At 44.9% G+C, this 21,429-nt stretch overlaps 1 protein-coding gene across 2 annotated transcripts in view; it reads left to right on the top strand.

The window, feature by feature from the left end:
• The first annotated feature begins 699 nt into the window (after positions 1 to 699).
• The window catches only part of CYB5A (cytochrome b5 type A), a 31,543-nt gene continuing 10,813 nt past the window's right edge, over positions 700 to 21,429 (top strand). For both annotated transcript variants that reach the window (XM_081252747.1, XM_081252748.1), the window contains exon 1: positions 700 to 942. In XM_081252747.1, coding sequence (XP_081108873.1) covers positions 814 to 942 — 129 coding nt within the window. In that variant the 5' untranslated portion in view covers positions 700 to 813. The remainder of the gene's footprint in view (positions 943 to 21,429) is intronic.

The following is a 21,429-nucleotide window of genomic DNA, read 5'->3' as shown; positions in this document are numbered from 1 at the left end:
GTCAGGGTCAACAGCGAATAACTTGAGAGCGACATACGTCCTACGCACATTAAGACGTTTTTGCTTTTATAGAACAATTTCCCTGGGTTTGTTTATCCTATGAGAAGGGGGCAGTTCTGCGGATGGGTCGGGGGCAATTACAGAGCACTGTTCTGGGCAGCACACTTGTTTTGTCGAGGCTAAATGAGGTAACTGCGTCTTTTACCGTCCACGAGGCTCGTTTACATCTCCCCTCACACTAACAGTCCACCCCGACACTCGCAGCGGAACGACTTTGTTACAAATTAACGCCCAGCTCTGCCTGATCTGACCTGATTGGGAAATCGCGGCGATTTTGATGTGCGGTCGCTGCCCTGCACAAGATGGACTCTGCGCCCGCCCCGTCGGACCCTCCCTCGCCAGCCACCTCGCCTTGTCCGCCAGGAACACCCACACCCGAGGGCGCCGGATCTCCGCGCCACCGCTTTCTGCGCAGACACAAAGGGAGCCCCGCCCTCCGCGTGCTCCTGCAGCTGTGATTGTGAAGGGCACCTTCTGCAGCCAATCAACACTCGCGAACTGGGCGCGGCCCGTTGGAGTTGGTGGAGTGTTGGCCGAGGGCGGGACCCTTGAGTGACACGAATTTTGGCCAATCAACGGAGGCCTTGCTTCTGCCTCCCCGCCCCCCCGCCCACATCACCCCAGTGCCTGCCTCCCTGCCCAGGCGCTGAGCAGGGTATTGGGAATGTCCCGGGGTAAGTTCGAGGAGACGCCCGCTGAACTCCGCCCGACTCCGCTGCTCGTTTTAGGGCCTGAGGCTCGTCGCGTTCCGAAATGGCAGAGGAGTCCGACAAAGCCGTGAAGTACTATACCCTGGAAGAGATCCAGAAGCACAACCACAGCAAGAGCACCTGGTTGATCCTGCATTACAAGGTGTACGATGTGACCAAATTTTTGGAGGAGGTGAGTTGGTGGAGGCAGGATGCCGACCGGAGTTTGGGGGTTCCCTGTCGAGACTTGTCGTTCGCAGCGTGGTGGGATTGACCTGCCCGGCTCTATGTGCGCTCCTGAGTGTGTTAACCAGTGCGTGCGCACCCGGCTTTGCACACCTGGGAGCTGCTCCCCGCGTCTGCATACTTGTGTGTGCACCCCCTGAGTCTGTACACCTGGGAGCGGACCCCGAGTTGTACACCTGAGGCTGCGCGCCCGCGTTTTCACACCTGGAGGTGCATAAGTCACTGCCGCGACCAGGTGAATCAGTTTAGCAGCCCTTGTAGGGCAGAAACTGTCTCCCGAGACCCTGCGCGGGCATGTAGGAGAGCACCACTTCGCACTTCGTGGGAAACAAAATCTCATCTGGAGCTGTCTTCCTAAGAGAGCGCAACTACGGAAGGATTTTTGAAGATCCTTTTTATCCTTGAGTGTGCATAGACCAGGTCTTCATCTAGGACAGGGGTCGTCCCACTTATTATTCCTGGAGTGGATTCCTAATTGGAGCCGGTTGGAGACCACCCACCTTGAGAGCTGTGGGATCCCACAAGAGGGGACCTTGAGTTCGGAGGTCCAGGTGTGGTCTGCTCCGGCTCTCCCGCTGGCATCCACAAGCCCACCCCACCATCCACGCCCACCCACCCGCTGTTCACCTAGAAGGCGCCCAGTGGTATTTAAGGTATCCAGTGACGACTTCGGTGAGGTACAGTAGTGGACTCCTGCGAGTGAGCATGGGGGTATGTGTATGGCTTTGATGAGGAGCAGGAGAGAGGGACCGAGAAGTGAGAAATGCCGGTGCGACGTCATCCTTAAGCAGCTTTGGGAATTGTAAAGTAACTTTGCTTAACTTTGAGGAAAACATTCCTTTGATAAGATTCTTTGCGCTGATTATAATTTTTGCAATAAATTCTAAGGAGTTTTTCTTTGTTGCCTCTGGCTGTGTTATATCACTGTGGGGGAGTTTCAGTCATAAATCTTAATGTGACACTTACTTTCCTTCATTTCCCCAGACAATAGACAGGAATGCTTAGTGATGGGAATTTTCTACATAGTTTGTGAGGAAAATGAAGATAGAGGCCTGGTCTGAGCTGGATCACAATTTATATCAAAGGACATTGGTTTTGTAGAGAATGTTTAAAAAAAAATTTTTTAACGTTGAAGTTGATGGTTATTAGTAAGACATATTACTGTTAAATTGTCCTCAGGTGGTGTGCCAGAAGATAAAATAGTGTCCTGATCTGGTTAAGAGTGGGTTATAGTAGAGGGTCAGGTCTGATCTGTCCTGTTCCTTCTGCTGAGCTACAGAGCTTATTTGCTATTAGAGATTCTTGAACTAATAATCCTGCATCATAACATCAGGTCTAATTGATACCAGATGTCTGCTTAAAACTGTTCCTTCCCCCTTCCCGTGGTATATGTAATTGTAGAATTTTAAGATCCATTGTGTGCTTTCTTTATTTGTGTCTATAAAAAAGAATAGCATTTATAAAATAATAGGATATTTTATGTTATGAAGCGTTGCCATTTTTTCCTTTCTGTTTTGTGGGGTCTGCCCTATTCATTGTGTCGTACAGGGGGCCTCCATGGTCTCCCCACACCAGATGCCAGTATCACCCCCTCCCCCCGTTGTGACAACCAAAAATGTCTCCAACTATTGCCAAATGTCCCCTTGGGGACAACAAAGTCACTGCTAGTCAAGAATCACTGCCCTAAGATATATTTTGCATAACTTTTATGGGTACATTTCTCAGGAGATAAGGAAGAGAAGATTATTAAGCTTTACTATAAACCATTTACATTTCATTCTTATGAGGCAGAAAAGGAATTGCACAAGGTTTTCTAAGCGAAACGGGAAGAGATGCAAACCAGCTGTTCAGTGGGTGAATTAGCTGACAGCAAATTCCTCTGTTTTTCACTCAGTTTTCAATACTCTTTCTTTAAAAGTAGCTTGGGGAGAACATCTCTCAAGAAAAACGCGATGAGTCGAGTTTATCGCTAATATTTGATAACTAATACTTATAGCAAGATAACTCAAAACTACTGTTTATAGTGAGATACATAAAAACAAGTTTGCAGCGGTTCCTATAAACTAAACTTTTCTTAATTGCTTCTTGGTAGAAACTCGCCAGAATAGCCTATCTGTGACACCACTGCTCTCTGGTACTCACTCACGCCCTTCCTTTTGATCAGTGATCCTGCATCTGCTGAGTTCTTCTAGTGGAGACTGTGGAACTCGAGAGGAAGAGATACCAGTTCTATTCTCAGAAGTTTCCGTTTGAGGAAGCAGGAATAACACAGAAAACAATGCATGGGCAGGGATTATTACACACAAAGCTGTGCTGTATCAGCCAGAGTCTAGTTCAGCGGTGGGGAGTGGACCTGGAGTGGCCGTGTGAGGCGTCAGGCATCGACTCTGGTGAGTAGGGCCTAACATCAGCGGTGACAGACCGGCTCCCAGAGCTGGTCTGGATTAAGGTAGAACAGGACAGTGGCTGACATTGTGAAATGGGACCGATCAGAAGGATGAAGGTATGCAGCGAGGAGGAGGCTCACGCAACCTGTTGTAGCTGGTCATCGGCGGTGCCAGCCTTCCCAGAACATCTGATTCTACTTTTAGGGGACATATGTTCTATTTACTGTTTTCACTATCTGTTTTCACTTTTTGTGACCTCTGATTAATGCAGTGTCCTAGGCTTTGGCTTCCTGCCCCAGCTTAGCCATCCTAGGATTCCCTGCCAGTGGCTTCCTGCATCTTCAACACACATCTCCTTCAGAGACCTGCAGGGCGCTCTACCAGAATTTTCACTTCTTCCTAGATTCCTCCTGTTCCATTATTAGGGCAGTGCTATTTATCTCATCCCTTCTTTTGAAACAGAGAAAGGAGCCCAGAAGATCTGTTTCTCCCCCCTTGCCCTTCCCCCTTTCTTCCATCATTTAAAAGCTCCAGAAATTCATGAAGCCTTTGCGTGGTAACTAAAGAAGACTCTACTTTCCCTAACTTACCCAAATATGAAAGAAGTTTTTTGTTTGTTTTTTGTTTTTTGCCTTCCTACCTCTAAATAGTGAACTTTCATTATAGGCTAGATCTCCGTATATATCATAGATCGATATGCGTGTCTGTATTCATGTTGAGACAGTATATACTGTGATGGCTGGAAGGGGGTCCTAGTCTGTGCCTACGCTCTCTATGCCTCCTATGCCTTATTTAACATAAAATGGGAGGATGACAGTGGTGCCAACTTTGAGGGGTTACAATAAGAAACAAAATAATGCTGGTTAAACATATAACACAATGGCAGGTGTATGGTATTCACAGTAAATGCAAACTCCTATACCTGTACAGGTCAGCGTGGGGTGTGGCTTTCTTTCTGTAGCATCATATGCAGCTGAGTGCTAACATGAGATTTTAGGTGAAGGTGAAAATCTGGCAGGTGATGTTGAAACAGGAGAGCATTGTAAAAATTATACCCTCTGGCCAAGAACGCAAAAGAAGTTTCTGAGTTGTGCAGTGAGCTCCACCTCCTGAAATAATAGCCTTATAAAGCTGTTTTGTTTTCCAGAGAAGGGTAGACACCTGAGAGGGAAGATTGGCTCCTTGTTGCAGCAGGTGTTCAGTTACTATCTGATACTGATCTATGAGGTTATGAGCCTTGTTGCCTACGTATTTTTTGAAAATTTATTTATTTAATTTATTTATTTGTGGCTGCGTTGGGTCTTTGTTGCTGTGCACGGGCTTTCTCTAGTTGCGGCGAGGGGGGGCTACTCTTCATTGCGGTGCGCAGGCTTCTCATTGAGGTGGCTTCTCTTGCTGCAGAGCACGGGCTCTAGGCACGTGGGCTTCAGTAGTTGTGGCATGTGGGCTCAGTAGTTGTGGCATGTGGGCTCAGTAGTTGTGGCTCATGGACTCTAGAGTGCAGGCTCACTAATTGTGGTGCATGGGCTTAGTTGCCCTGCGGCATGTGGGATCTTCCTGGACCAGGGATCGAACGTGTTTCCCCTGCATTGGAAGGCAGATTCTTAACCACTGTGCCACCAGGGAAGTCCCTGCCTACGTATTTTGAAGTGGGTGGGTTTTGTTCTTCAATTCTGAGTTATAGTTTTTGAACTTATATTTGTGAATTTGAGTCTTGTCATTTCTGATTATATCATTAGCAAGGTTAACGATTGTAGAACTTTGAATGAAAATGCAGGCATTTGGGGCCAGGGAGAAAAATGGTTTGCTTTTCCCTTTCTGTGATTTGGGCAGTAGCATTTATTCAGGTTTTATGAGTGCTGTGGAATATGAGAAGAAAATATCACATAATTGATGGCAGTAATATTAACTTGCTTTCAAGTCTTTACATGTTTAATTTGTGAAATAGACACCTTCCTGAAAAATATTATAAAGCATAATATTTTGTGTCAAGTTGTCCTCCTCCTTTACATGATCAAAATGGAAACTTGTTTCTGTAGAACTTTTTCTGGTGATCTTGGGATGCTGATGCTCTGTATCTGCATCTTAGATATTCTTTAACAGCATTCTGCCTTACAAAGCTGTTGACTTCTGACTCACTTATGCCTTTTGAGTCTTAGGCAGTATTCTCTATAGCAGGTTTTGTTTTAGGGACTTACTTTTTGTTGTTTTCCTTGAACATGGCTGCCTGCTTTGCACAGACGAGTGGTTCCAAGCCTGGGGGACCTCAGTGCCCTGGGGAGCCAGCAAGAGAGTGTGGGTGCTTGAAACTCAGTGTCCTTAATTTTGAAAAACACAGAGGACCCTACATCTTTACTGTTGGTAGGACTGTCATATTTAGTGCTAAAATCCCAAATGCCTTTGCTTTTTTCAAGGAAGTTTGATAATATCCTGAATCTTATACTACTAAAAAGCTGCAGTTACAAATATGTCTTTGATGAGTGTGAAATGGAAAAGTTATTATTATTTAACATACATAGTTTGGTAAATAAAACTCAGAAAATATGAAATCCATAGGAGGAAAATATAAAGGGATCCTTGGTGGTAAAGGTGGTTCAGGCATCTTGGGTAAATAGGCATCAGAGCCTCATCTCACAATGGTGAATGTGAGAATTTATATGTTGAAGAAATCCAGGAGCTGTGAGCACATTTAAAGTTGTGACACTGGATGAGATGGCCGAGGGAAAATGGAAACCACTAACTCTGTGACTAGGGCAGGGGACCTAAGATAACTAGTACAGCTTTAAAAGAAAACAGACACCCAGTTGGTACACAGCTGCTGTTATTTGCTTTGAGATTCCCCCCCACCCCCATATCCAGGGTTCTCCATAGGAACCAGGGAGAAAGCAAAGGGAAGTTGCGAAAGAATAAAAAGAAAACCTTTGGAAGGTCAAAGGGCTAAAGTGAGCTTTTCTTTCCATCTGCTGTCGTTTTACTGTGTTGCCTTCTAGAAGGTGGAGAAAACAGCCATTGCAGTGCCCATGGGGAGTTTTTAAGTAGAGAAAGTTCTGAAGGAGTCTTCAAGGATGCCATTTGTTCCTAACACAGATGACATCTGGATGATTTTAAGAATCTGTATTATTTCATTCAAGAAAGAGATTGTTGGGCATGTGTGCAGAGGTTAAATGTTGTTTTCTAAAGGCCTCTTAAATAACTGGCCTGGAAGGGCTTGTTCTGAAAGGAAATCTGATGAGGTTACTGCTCTGATAAAATCCTTCTGTGGATTTAGCTAATCCCCTGCCCTCTCCTTCCGACCCCCTCGCTGATTTCCATCCTGCCCTCTGAGTTGTGGGTGGTACCGTGTTTCCTTGTCTGCCAATGTCCCCGTCTCACTTACACGTGGTTCCTGGGGGCCTCTGGAAGGGTCTCTCCCTCCTTCCTTCACACTGTCATCCGTCTTCACCTTCCTTTCTTGTGGCTCTAGCTGTTAGACTATCTTCCTCTTCAGAGCTCATGTCCTGACATAGTCTTCAGGATTTCAGTGGTTCCATCACATTGGTTGTTGATTTATGAGTTTTCAGTTCAGGTAATGTATGTTGTTATTATGTTAAAGAATGTAATTTCTAGAAGAACATAAAATTCATTTTGTAGAAACAGACTGTCATTTCTCTGCTTAGTCCCTTTCCATGGCTTTCCAGTGCATTTAGAATAAAATGCCATCTCTCTCCTGGAGTAATAAACTGCGTGATCTGGCCCCTTCCTTCCTCTCCTACCTCAGCTGGTAACACTGTCGCCTTGCCTTCCACACCTTTCTGGGTCCCTAACAAGTCGGGCTTGTTTCTGCCTTAAGACCTTTGTGCAGTTTTCCTTCTGCCTGGTGTGCCCTCCTTTCACCACCCTCTTCAGGTCGCCGCCCAATGTCTTTTACCAGAAAGGGGGATGTTCTGTCTCATCCTGCAGTGTCGGCGGCCCCGGGGCCCAGTGTTTTCCACTTTCCCTCGGCCGTCTCATCCAGGGTCACGACTTTAAATGTGCTGACAGCTCCTGGATTTCTATCTCCAGGTCACAAAGATGTCTCTCCTACACTCAGGATTCTTGTATCCGCAACTCACTTCATATCTCCACTCAGATCTCTAACATGCCTCTCAGACCCAACGTGTTAAAGACTGAACTGACCTTCCCTCACACATCTTGCTGCCACCTTCCCTATCTCAATGATGACGCTTCCATCCATTTGCTCAGATCGAAAACCCTGGGGTCATGTCTGATCCTTCTCTCTCTCTCACACCCACACTGAATCCCCCAGAACATTCTGTGGGCTCAACTTTTCTAAAGGAGTCAGAATCCGACTAATCTTTCCCCCTCTACGCCGTCTCCCTGCTCCGAGCACCATCACCTCCAGCCTGGTGGCCCTCACCCCTGACTGTGTACTTTTGGTAGTAGAGTGCTATTTTAAGATGTCAGATCCTATCACTTTCCTGTTTAAACCCTTCAGTGGCTAATGACACCACCCAATTTAAGACTTTGGATATAGCTGCGGTAATCAAAGCGTGGTCCTGGCAAAGAGACGTATACGTGGATCAATGGAACAGAGTAGAGAAACCAGAAATAGACCCATGCAAATACTTCTGACTTTTGACAGAGATGCAAAAGCAATTTGATGGAGGAAGGACAGCCTTTTCAACAAATGGTTCTGGAACAATTGGACAACAGTAGTCAAAAATATAAATCTTGACCCCAAACTCACACTTTATATAAAAATTAACCCCAAGTAGATCATAGATGCAAATATAAAATTTTAAAATTTTGAAGAGACTTAGGATTAGGCAAAGTTCTTAGACACAACAGCAAAAGCATGATCCATATAAGAAAAAGTGGATAAATTGGACTTCATAAAAATTAAAAACTCTGTTCTTTAAAAGATCCTGTTAATAGAATGAAATGACGGGGCCATTGACTAGGAGAAAACTTTTTCTATTCTCATATCTGACAAAGGACTTATATCCAGAATATATAAAGAATTTTCTAATCTCAACAATAAGGAAACAAATAATCCAAATAGAAAATGGGAAAAAGACTTGAATAGACATTTCCTCCAAGAAGATATATGAATGGCAAATGAATACATGAAAAGATGTCCAACATCATTAGCTGCTAAGGAAGTGCAAATTAGAACCACAGTGAGATACTGTAACATACTTGTTAGAATAAAATATACTGGTAAGCCAAAATTTGGTGAAGATGTAGAAATGCTGAATTGGTCATGCATTGCTGGTGAGAATGCAGAATGGTACAGACACTCTGGAAATCAATCTACCTGTTTTAAAAAGCTAAACATAGACTTACTGTATGACCCAACAGTAGCATTCCTTGATATCTGTCCTAGAGAAATGAAAATTTATGTCCACATAAAAGCCTGTACGCAAATCCCAGCAACTAGAACAGTGCTGGCACAGAGAGAGGACTCAATATTGATTGATTGGATGAATAAAAGTTTATAAGTGGGCTTCCCTGGTGGCGCAGTGGTTGAGAGTCCGCCTGCTGATGTAGGGGACGTGGGTTCGTGACCCGGTCTGGGAGGATCCCACGTGCTGCAGAGCGGCTGGGCCCGTGAGCCATGGCCGCTGGGCCTGCACGTCTGGAGCCTGTGCTCCGCAGCTGGAGAGGCCACAACAGTGAGAGGCCCGCGTACCGGAAAAAAAAAAAAAAAAGTTTATAAGTGTAAACAATATCAGACAATTGATACAGAGTGGCTGTTGGGCTGGCAGCTTTATTTGTAAAGCCCCGAACTGGAAACAACTCAAATGTTCCTCAGTGGGTCCCTGGTGAGACTGGTACATGTGTAGAGGGAAGACAACTCAGCAGTAAAAAGGGAATAAAGCAACCTGACTGGGTGTCAAGGGTATTACGCTAAGTGAAAAAAGACAGTCTCAAAAGATTGCACACAGTGTGCTTCCATTTCTGTGACATTCTCAGAATGACAGGGTCACAGAAGTGAAGAACAGATGATAGGCGGTGGGGGAGGGGGACTGCACAGGGGCAGCAGGGGGAGCGCCTTTGTGGTGGCAGAAGGGTCCTGTGTTCTGTGAATCTACATGTGGGAAAGTGCCACAGACCAGGCCACAGAGATACACCAGACAGACACACAAGTGCACACAACAACTCTGAGTCAGGCTAGTGACTCCTATTTCAGATATTTGCTGGTTTTGACGATGCATTACAGTTATGGAAAATGTTGCCCATTGAAGGGATCTGAGTGATGGGCACATGGTACCTCTCTGCAGCTATTTTCAATATAAAGAGTTAAAACAAAAAACACGTTCATCAGCTCCCTCTCCTTCGTGGTTAAAGCCAAGCCTGTAAGGCAGCTACAAGGTCCCACCGCCTTCTGGACGTCCTGCGTCATGCATGCTGATGCCCTTGCTCTTCTAAGAGCGTGCCAGGAACCCTTCCACCGTAACCCTTTGCGCTGGAAGGTTATCCCCCAGATAGCAGCATGCTCACTCCTTCACTTTCTCAATGAGGCCTCTCCTGAACCCCATTTACAACTGGACATCCCCCCAGCCCCCTGCATTCTGGACCCCACCACCCTGCGCTGGTTTTTCTTTTTCCTATAGCACATTGTCACCTTCTAACATACCGTGTAACCTATTTCTCATGTTTACTGCTTATCTGTCTCCCTCCACTGGAATGTAGACTCCGTGAATGCAGGAATTTCTTTCCCCAGTATACCCCAGCAACTGGAACAATGCTGGCACATAGAAAAGACTCAATAAATAGTTATTTATTGAATGAATAAGTGAAAGTTTACAAGTGTAAAATATTAGAAAATCGATGCAGAATGGCTATTGAGCCAGCGTGGATAATTTCCTGACAGCTTGTTTTATTTCTCTCTTGCCTCCAGTTGCCTGTTTTAGCCAAATATTTTTATTCTTAACACTAGATATAAAAGGAAAAATAGGCCTAATGATTTGTATTGAGGAGGACTGGTTCCACCCTTAGTCCTCCTTTTCAGTCTCAACTGTAGCCTGTCCTGTCCTCTCATCTTTTGGCCATTCCAACTCAAGATGGATCCTAGCGTGGATAGAGTAATAGCCCCTCTTAGATCATAACCCATCTTCCACTGGGCCCTCAATTTTGGTGGCTTTGCTTGTTCTTATGAGGAGCGTTGGGTTGAGCTGGGGCACAAGGCAAGCGGTGTGTCTTCTAACTCTCCTGGCCTCGGTGTCCCCTTCTCTTGTCCCTCCTTGGCAGACCTGTCTCTGCCCCTACCTCTACCCCAGGGTCATTACTTCTCAGTCTGGGACTTACTCCTCCCTTCAGAGATCCCAGGAGTTGTTACATCTCCAGTGAACTCAACTTATTTTACCTAATGAGATAAGTTTAGTGATGGTAGAATTAAAAATATTGGTCAGGGCCCACTGACTAAATGCAAAATTATCTTTGATTCATGGTAAATTTGGGGCCAAACATTTACTGTCTCAACTCTGAAAGTAACCATGGGGCTTCCCTGGTGGTGCAGTGGTTGAGAATCTGCCTGCCAATGCCGGGGACACGGGTTTGAGCCCTGGTCCGGGAAGATCCCACATGCCGCAGAGCAACTGGGCCCGTGAGCCATGGCCGCTCAGCCTGCGTGTCCAGAGCCTGTGCTCCGCAACGTGAGAGGCCGCGACAGTGAGAGGCCCACGCACCGCAATGAAGAGTGGCCCCCGCTCGCCGCAACTAGAGAAAGCCCTCGCACAGAAATGAAGACCCAACACAGCCAAAAAAATAAATAAATTTATTAAAAAATAAAAATAAAAGTAACCATGAATGATTTTGCTTCTCTTTCTTTTCAAGGAGAGAACACTGTAAAAGCACTCTGCAGGATAGTTACCAGCTCACAGCTGCATTGCTTATCTGTTCTCATCCTAATGACCTTTAAGAATTATTTCATGAAGCGAATGTTCTTTGTCCTTATGGTATGTTGTTTCTGTTAACTCTTGTCTTTGGGTCTGTGGCTTAGCAGGATCAAGCCAGTTGATTTAATCCACAGAAATCTCTTGAAGATGACGGGCAGGGTGGAAAGAAGGGGTCCCTTGGGGTTTGGAGTTTGGTGCTGGACTTGTGGCCTCAGCAGTTTACAGGGACCAGGCGCTGTGCGAGGTTCTGTGCAAGGTTCTTTCCGGCAGTATTGAATGGGCAGTACTGAATAAGAAAGGGAATGAAATTGATATTGATGGAACACCTATTACATGCCAGGTATTGTACTAGTTCTGTGACTTAATCTCTGTAGTTTAAATGGGAGAGGCATCTAATGATGGAGAAATGGAAGCTCAGGAAGAGCTGCCACCTTCCTGGGTCGCTCTGCTAAGACGTGGCAGAGCCGGATCTTGAATTCAGCTTCCTTTGCTTCCAAGCCTGGACTTCTTCCATAACACAGTACTGCCTGGACGTGGAGGCCAAGACAGCTGGAGACCAAACAGCAACAAAGGTGCAGGGGCTATGGCCAAATACGTGACTACTGAGGGGTCTGCTTTAACGTTTTGTCGAGTGACATGGGGGAGGGTTATTGATAGTAATTGGGAGGTGACATGTGCTTGATTCTCTTTTCTCATTGCCTCCCCCAAACAAAGACAAGTAAAAAAATGATCAGCGGTGCATTTTTATCCATGAGAAATCCGGCTATTTACAGTGCCTGCAGTTCCTCCAGGGTGCCATTGTGTCTCTGCCTCCGGGCCTTTGTGTTCTCCATTTTCTTTGCATAGAACACCCCCTTCCACACCCCTTTTCTCCTGGCGAACCACCAGTGTACCTTTCACACCCCCTCCTTAGCGACCCCTCCCTGGCCCCTTCTCACCTCCAGCTCTGGGAGAGCTCATCCTTCCCTCCGTTGTGCCATGGCTCTGCACCTGGGGCTTACTATGTTTAGCTCTTACTTGTCTACATGTCACTGGAGTGTAACTCCCTGAGGGCAGGGACCATGACTTACCCATCTTGGAAACAACAGAGCTTGGCATGGCACTTGGCAGATGTTTGAGTGAGCTGGTGGGTCTCATAAGCCGGCATCGGGAATGCAAAGATGGGCCTTGTTTCATGTTTCATCTCATCATTTTCAGAGTGAAATGAGGAGAAGTAATCCAGATGATGCCTGTGAGCCTCTGGTCCCTAAGCTTTGAGGGTTCAGTGAGAAGGTGCGCAGAAAGCCCCGAGGCGGTGCAGACGCAGGTGCCAGCCCCTTCACCCAGTCCACAGGAGGGCAGAGCAGAACAGAAGTCTGGGGAACCCAACCAGCTTCAAGGACATCACCCTTTGCCTTATCAGAAACAGTGTCTAGAAATGATGGGAAACATTCGGCTATCTTGTTATTTTTTTCTAAATTTTATATAAATTGATTGCGCTCCAAATAGTTGTTTTCATTTTTGGCTTAACTATTGAAGATAATCTCTTTAGATAAACTTGTTTTGCCTAGTCATTGTTTATGCACAGTCTTGTTTGTGCCACCGTTTTTTTGGCAGTGTTAAGTGTTTGGATTGAAAGATCCTATTTAAAACTCCAGAACTGGTGGACTTTGGGTCCATATAACATTACATTTACATGGAAAGGGTTTTTCTGTTATTATCATTTGCTTTTGCTGAGTTACGCAAGCCCTCGAAGTGAACGGCTTTGACCTGATGAGTATTGCAAGGCTGCAGTGTGGTGCTGCATACCCTTCTGGGTTTTTTACTGGGACAACGTCGTAGCCAGACAGAGCCCTGAGACAGAAGCATGTCCATCCTTTGAATTGTCCTTAGTTATTAAGGCCCAGGAAGGCAGGGCAAATGACAACATTTCTTGGGGTCTAGAAGTGAGAGAGATTCCCCAACAAAGTCCCCAAAGAGAAATGTACAAAGAAACTTTATTTTTAAGGCATCTAAAGTCACTTTGTTCAGAAACATGAAAAGGGCCATTTACTTTGCCCATTCAAAAAAGGGAGGGGAGGTTGCACTATAAGTCAGACCCCAGCGTTCTGGTCCTGCTACTCCACGAACTGTCAGTGTGACGTTGGGCTTAATTTCTCTGGATCCCTGGTTATCCATCCGTGAATTTAAGGATGTTGGGTCTCTGAAGGTTTTTTTAAACTCTGAACTTCTGGGGTTTTAACATTTATCCTAGCCTTTTGAGTTAAGATCTCCAATTGAGTTTTATGCTTTTGATGCTGTGTTCACAGATGAGGTGGAGGACAGCCAACTTTTGGGAACCCAAGAGTGGTTTATCATGAAGGCTGGTGCCTGTGGGCCGGTAGAGGGCAAGAGGGGGGTTCGTGCCGCTCGTGCTGGTCAGGTTGCTGCGTGTCTGCAGTGGTGCTCTCCTTGTCTGGATTTTGAGCCTCTGTTCTAACCATGACAGGTCCATCCGGCACTTTGTCATGGTCGCTCTGCTCTTCAGGAGCCCACAGTGGTCCTCAGTGTCTTCCACTTCACGCTGGCTCTCAAGGCCCTAATGGTTTGGTCCTTCTAACCATCCAGCCTGTGTTAGGATTCTCCAGAGAAACAGAACCAATAGGAGATACTCATACATACTTCATATATATATTTATGTATGAAGATTTATTATAAGGAATTGGCTTCCGTGATTATGGAGGGTGACAAGTCCCCCAATCTGCCATCTGCCAGCTGGAGACCCAGGAGAGCTGGTGGAGTGATTGTCTGAGTCTGAAGGCCTGAGAACCAGAGGAGTCAATGGGAGGCTGAGGGCGGGGGAAGGAGAGATGAGATATCCCAACTCAAATAATGATACAGGAAAACAGGTGAATTCTTCCTTGCTCCACCTTTTGTTCTATTCAAGCTCTGAATGGATTGGATAGTGCCCACCCACATTGGGCAAGGCCATCTCCTCTGCTGAGTCCACTGATCCAAATGCTAATCTCATCTAGAAACAGCTTCCAGAAATCGTCTCACCTCAAGTTGACATGTAAAGTAAGCCATCACACAGCCTCACATATTTTACTTTATTCACACTTATCTCTTCACTTGCCCCAAGTATGCCATGTATATTTCAGCCAGTAAGCCTTCATATTCATGTTCCTATTCCTCTTGAGCTTATTCATCTTTATCTACTCTATTTATCCAAATACTCACTCTCCTAAAGCAGCCTAGATTATTTTTTAAAAGCATCTACCTAGGGCTTCCCTGGTGGCGCAGTGGTTGCGAGTCCGCCTGCCAATGCAGGGGATGCGGGTTCGTGCCCCGGTCTGGGAAGATCCCACGTGCCGCGGAGCGGCTGGGCCCGTGAGCCGTGGCCGCTGAGCCTGCTCATCCGGAGCCTGTGCTCCGCAACGGGAGAGGCCACAGCAGTGAGAAGCCCGTGTACCACAAAAAAAAAAAAAAAAAAAAAAAAAAAAAAAAAAGCATCTACCTTTCTAGACGTCTACTCTGTTCAGTCAACCATTAAGATGATCCCTTAATATTTCTCTAATTTTTTATCATACATGAAGATCATTGTCCTAATTTGGTTTTAAGTTTCTTGACACACAGTATGTTTATCTATGTCTTTTATGTGTTCAGGACTTAGTACAGTGCCTGCCACATGGTATTTTTTTGACAAAGTGATTGATGTAGTAATAAGAATTAAGCTCAGAAGAACCCCCTTGTGCTTGAACAAGGTAGATGTTTATTCATCTGTCATAAAGAAATGAGCTTTGCAGTCCAGGTCTGGTGTGCTAGCTGTGTTCCATCAAGTCCCCTGGGGCTCTCCTTCTGGCTCACTTCTCACTTATCTCCAGAGTCAGGCCCTCATCGTTATTTTCAAAGGCTGCATTCCCATTCCATACAGCAAGATGAAAGAAGGGATGAAGAGAAAGGGCAAAGGGTGCACATCACTCTGAAGGTTCTCCTGACACTTCTGCTCACATTAGGCAGAATTTAATCACATGGCATACCCAGCTGCAGGGGAGGCTGGGAAAATCTTCTACTCTAAGTAGCCATTTCCCAGCTAAAAGTTTAAGTGGGATGGGGGAGGGTCAAAACAATATTTGAGGTTGAATATTCTAGCAGCAATATATAAGATGGTTAAGAATGTGCTGCGGGATTGGAGAGGGGAAGACTAGTTTGGTGGCTGGAGCCATGAATTTGATGAGAAGCACTTCCCTGGTTTATTTACAAGAATGTTGGGCTTTGCTGTCATACTAACAAGACCTTCTAACCTTTGACTTTGAAATTTTATAACTTGTTTTTCTAAAGCCACTAAAATGTAGGAATTCTAGGAGTTAAGTTCAAAGAATAAGTAAAACATTTTTCTGTATCAAGCCTAAAAGTATCTCATTTATGAAATTATTTGTATTAAAGAGGAATATAACTAGCAGAGGCAATTTCAAAAAGATAATACAGACCCATTTTTATTTTCTGGGTAGAGAATCTAAGGAACTGTAAATGGCCATAGAAGCAAACAGTAGGAATGCAGCAGAATGGACCTGGAAGGTATTTTCACTCAATAATCAGTTTCCCAATTAATAGTAGTTACAGACTGCATGTTCGAATCTAGAGTGATTCAACATTTTGATTTTACCCACAACATTTTCTTTCTGATTAAGATTATTGCCTTCATATTAAGAATTTATTTATTGAAAGCATCTGTATCAGGAGTGGCATGTAAGTTTATCTTTTTTATCTTCCCAGCTTTTCTAGATCCATTTTTAATGTATTATTACTATTTACTGTACTATTAAATATGAAGTAGAATTTACCTATAATGTAAAATAATCCTTGATCTTGTGAAATCTCTAATAATGCATTTATTGCTTTATTTAGCATTTCTCTTTGGCTTCATTCTAAAAAGGACATGAGGCATAACTCTCATGATGTTGACTTCAGAATTCTTGGCCTCGTAATATACAAAAGTTATCCAAGACCTTGCCTTCATCGATTGTAACACTTATTCTATACCTGACCCCTTATATATTTGTACTTTTGTGGTCTGGTAAAGCACCTTCTGCTCTTTTACGCTTGATACTCTCTTTTTTTTTCTTTCTCCCCTGTATGTGGGAAACTGCACTCTTACTTTTATTTGAAAAAAAGTTACATGTTTTATGTGGTCTCTCTCTCAGTGCTAGTTATCCCTGAAGTGGAGAATATCCAGGGGTTAGAGGATGAGGTGCAATCCTCCTAAGGACTGGACTTCGCCTCTTGAACAGTGTGGTGTAGCATTGCTGGGCCATGAGGGCATTGCATATCAGGTTTGGGTCACATACTGTTTTGTAACGTCCTAGGGGATACACCATGGAGCTTTGTAGTTTTCAATGGGCCACGTGAGGTTCTTGGAACTTTTGTTATGAATGAAGTGTATCATGTGGTCCCTGACGGGAGGTGCTGCAAATGTGGGGTTAACCCTGATAAGCTAGGTATCTCTCCTGAAGGAAGCAATCCCAGGAACACTTGAACTCCACCTGCACTGTGTGTTTTTTCAGATTAAAGCTGATGCCACCACTTCTTTAATCATCATCACATTACGCAAAGGAACACCCTTCTCAATATACTGAGCTCACCTTTATTCACACACACACACACACACACACACAATAAATAAATGTTCATGTCTTTCACTGCAAATGAAATGCCTTTTCAGTTTTCACCTAGGTTGGCTCTATCTCTTGAAAAATGTTTGCATTGTCTATAGCTACACTTTTCAATATGGTAGCTAATAGACAAAAATCACTAGTTAATTTTTTTTTTTTTTTTTTTTTTTGCGGTACGCGGGCCTCTCACTGTTGTGGCCTCTCCCGTTGCGGAGCACAGGCTCCGGACACGCAGGCTCAGCGGCCATGGCTCACGGGCCCATACTCTCCGTGGCATGTGGGATCTTCCCGGACCGGGGCACGAACCCGTGTCCCCTGCATCGGCAGGCGGACTCTCAACCACTGAGCCACCAGGGAAGCCCCACTAGTTAAATTTAAATAAATAAAATTTACATTATTTTTCAGCTCCATTTCAAGTGTTTAGTAGCCACTTGTGGCCACCATATTGGACAGTTTAGATATAGAGCATTTCTATCATTGCAAAAAGTTCTAAGCACAAATCTGGAGCTCTCACTAAAGCAGCTTTTGTGAAGGAACCACGTTTTTGGTTGGTTGTTTCCATACAGATAGGGTATTTGGTGCAATCGTTTACATCACTATTCCAAGCCATTTCTGAATTCACATCTTATTGGAAACCAAATTTCTAATGTCTGGCACTCCTTCTTGTGAGAGCACCAGAACTAACTGCTGAACAATCACTGACAGGAAAACACTGGGACTCCCCAAAAATGATACCCCACATCTAAAAACAAAGGAGAAGCCACAATGAGACAGTAAAAGGGGCACAATCACAATAAAATCAAATCCCATAACCGCTGGGTGGGCGACTCACAAACTGGAAAACAATACCACAGAAGTCCACCCACTGGAGTAAAGGTTCTGAGCCCCACGTCAGGCTTCCCAACCTGGGGGTCTGGCAATGGGAGGAGGAATCCCCAGAGAATCGGACTTTGAAGGCCAGTGGGATTTGATTGCAGGACTTCAACAGGACTGGGGGAAACAGAGACTGCACTCCTGGAGGGCACACACAAAGTCTTGTGTGCACCAGGACCCAGGGGGAAGGAGCAGTGAGCCCACAGGAGACTGAACCAGACCTACCTGCTACTGTTGGAGGGTCTCCTGCAGAGGCGGGGGGTGGCTGTGGCTCACTGCGGGGACAAGGACACTGGCAGCAGAAGTTCTGGGAAGTACTCATTGGCATGAGCCCTCCAGGAGTCCACCATTAGTCCCACCAAAGAGCCTGTAGCCTCCAGTGATGGGTTGCCTCAGGCCAAACAACCAACAGGGAGGGAACCCAGCCCCACCCATCAACAGTCAAGTGGATTAAAGTTTTACTGAGCTCTGCCCACCACCAGTCCCTCCCATCAGGAAGCTTGCACAAGCCTCTTAGATAGCCTCATCCACCAGAGGGCAGACACAATCACAGAGAGACAGACAAAATGAAAAGGCAGAGGATTATGTCCCAGATGAAGGAACAGGGTAAAACCCCAGAAAAACAACTACATGAAGTGGAGATAGGCAACCTTCCAGAAAAAGAATGCAGAGTAATGATAGTGAAGATGATCCAGGACCTCGGAAAAAGAATGGAGGCAAAAATCGAGAAGATGCAAGAAATGTTTAACAAAGACCTGGAAGAATTAACAGACAAACAGAGATGGACAATACAATAAGTGAAATGAAAAGTACACTAGAAGGAATCAGTAGCAGAATAACTGAGGCAGAAGAATGGATAAGTGACCTGGAAGATAGAATGGTGGCAATCACTGCCATGGGTCACACATGAATAGTCAAAACTCTGAGGCTATATCTGTGTTTTTCTTCTTTAACCTCAAATTAATTGTTTGCTTTTTCAGGGTCAAATCATGTCTATTTTTCATGTACTTTTGTGTGTCCCATGCAATGCTTTGCACATAGTATTCATAAATATTTTGATTAAATGAATTAAACAAAATTGAATATGAAATTATATGGTTTCTGAATGGTAAGAACTATTATAGTTCAGGAGAAGGAAAGGGGTGTGAACTAGAATAGTTGGAATGGGAAAGTTGTTGTCAGTCACTTAACCAGTTGTATATACTAGTTCTAAGACCAATGTGTAATCAGCTGTGCTCATCTCCTTTATGTATCCAAACTTGCTTACAAATATTTCTTTGTATCTGCCATGTGCCCAGCATTGAACTAGGTATTGGGCAGCAGGGATGAGTAAGACAGACAAAGGCCTCTGTCCTCATGAATCTTACAAATGATTGACAAAACAGAGCTTCAGGAGTGCTAGGTGCTATGCAGGAAAGAGCAGGGAGGGGATAGAGACCGTGGTGTGAGGACGGGGTAGGCCCTTCTGGACGGGCAACTCAGCGAAGGGCTCTGGAAAGCTGACATGTGAGCAGGGATGAACGAGGGGCAGATGAAATCTCATCAGGGTTTGGGAGAGGAGCATTCCACACAGGCAGATGTAGGGGTTCTGAGATGGGGAACTAGTTTGGCAAGTCTGAGGGCCTGTCAGAAGACCTGTCACTGAAGTGTGTCTGTTTTGCTTTTCGATTTTACCTGTTACCTCTCTCGCTTCCACTATGACCAGCTACCCTGGACTAAGCTAACATCTGAAAATCCTCGGATGTTAGCTTAGTCCAGGGTAGCTGGTCATAGTGGAAGCGAGAGAGGTAACAGGTAAACAGGTAACAGGCATGATGGAGTAAGCACAGTCGATGGTGGGAAGGATCGAGAAGAAGCAGGAGACCCGTTAGGGGTCAGTTGTGGTTGTCCATTCAGGAGATGCTGGTTTGGTCTAAGGTGGTAACGTTGGAAGTGGGAAGAGGTGGATAGCTTCTGAATATGTTGTGAAGATAGCCAGCTGGATTTGCTGATGGATGGCAGTGAGAAGGAAAGAGGAATGGAGTTTGATTTCTAGTTTTTGGCTGCAGCAACTGTTTGCATGGTGGCAACATTCACTGAGAATAGAAAGACTGGGAAGGAGTGTATCTGGGGGCAAAGTAAAACGTTCGGTTTCGGTTATGTTATGTTCAGGATGCTCATTAGACATTGAGTGAACAGGTAAGTAGGCTGTTGCATTTGGGAGGAGTCTGGAGCTCAGAGGAGGCCTAATGAACTGCACTCGCTGGAGAACAGGTGATATTCTGGGTCGGAGACCAGGTAAGATCACCAGGAGAGCTAGTACAGGTGGAATGGGAGAGCGCCAAGGACTGAGCGTTGGGGTTGAGACTCGGAGATCAGGAGGGGAAATAAAGTTGAAGGGAAACTAGGAGAGCCTGTTGTACTGGAAGCCACGTGAAGAAAACATTTCAAGGAGAAGAGATCCACTGTGCCAGCATCGCTGAAAGCATTTATGCTGTGAGCAGTAGAAAGCCAGTTGTAATTTCAGGACCTGGTAGCCACCATTCTCTTTATATCACAAGAATTTACCACGTCTTTCTGAAAGTGTTCTTAGGAATGGGTAGAGATTGTGACAGTTGATGTCTTCTGAATTATGGATTATGCCAGTGTTTCATCTTTTAAAATCTATTTCCTGTTTATTTGCTTGCAAATAACCCTTATATACAAAAAGATGTAAAAAATGAAAGCTATTTCCAGTTATTTTATTGGTATTCCCTAGTTTGTATCTGGAGATTCTCATGTTATCAGCGCAAGGTGGTACTTGGGGACCTTATAATAAGTAGAGATTTCACAGAAGCAGACAGGGAATTATGCACATGGAAAATGGAATCTTCCTCTGGAAAAATGGGAGATTTTTTGTTAGAAGGACAATTGCAGTGGGAATGGCTTGTTTTACCACGGCTGCCACTGATTCTGTCCTTCCTGGGTCCTCCTACCGTCACCGCTGACGTTCCCTCCTGTCTTTCTCTCTCTCTGGGCTCTACAGCAGCTGACTGCACACGGTGGGATGAGTGGAGGTTCTAGCGAGTGACCCTTTATCAGGTCAGATTTCTGATACAGACTTCACCAAAATTTGTCTCAGACTCTTTTTTGTTACCTCTAATCTTGCCTGCCTGTAGCTAGGCATTTTGGTCTTTTCCTTAATCTTTTAGAAAATCCTCAGATAATTTTGCTTTGCATGCCTGTTCTTATATCACTTTCCTTTTTCAAAGCCTTGCCTTTTCTTTGGGCTACCCCAAATTCTATAACCTGCCCCAAAGATAGTAGTATGTTCTCTGAGAGTTTCTGGAAAGAAATGGGAGACATAGACCATCTCTGGGAATAACCAAGATGGCGCCAACACCAGCGTTCCCAGTTTTCTTTCTTTGTCACTTTCGGGCACCAGCAGGTAAGGAAGAGCATTTCTTTTAGTCTTCAAATGTGATGGTTGCTTATTAAAACGGCAGCGTGAACTTAGTCACAAGAGTGAGGACAGTGACAAGATGAATTGCGGAGTTCCACACCATCATGATTTAGACTTGATTTCCTTGGCAACGTGTCTCTCTCTGTCTCTCCCTGCAACATAACAAGCCAGTCCCACATTTATTGTCTTACCAAGACTTGAATTATTTTTTTCCAAAAATCAATGTTCAGGCTTTGTTTCCTT

The sequence above is a fragment of the Mesoplodon bidens genome (assembly GCF_964165515.1).
Source record: "Mesoplodon bidens genome assembly, chromosome: 13".
NCBI lineage: Eukaryota > Metazoa > Chordata > Mammalia > Artiodactyla > Ziphiidae > Mesoplodon > Mesoplodon bidens.
Note: the sequence above shows the minus strand (reverse complement) of the source record. Positions and strands in the feature narration are given on the sequence as shown.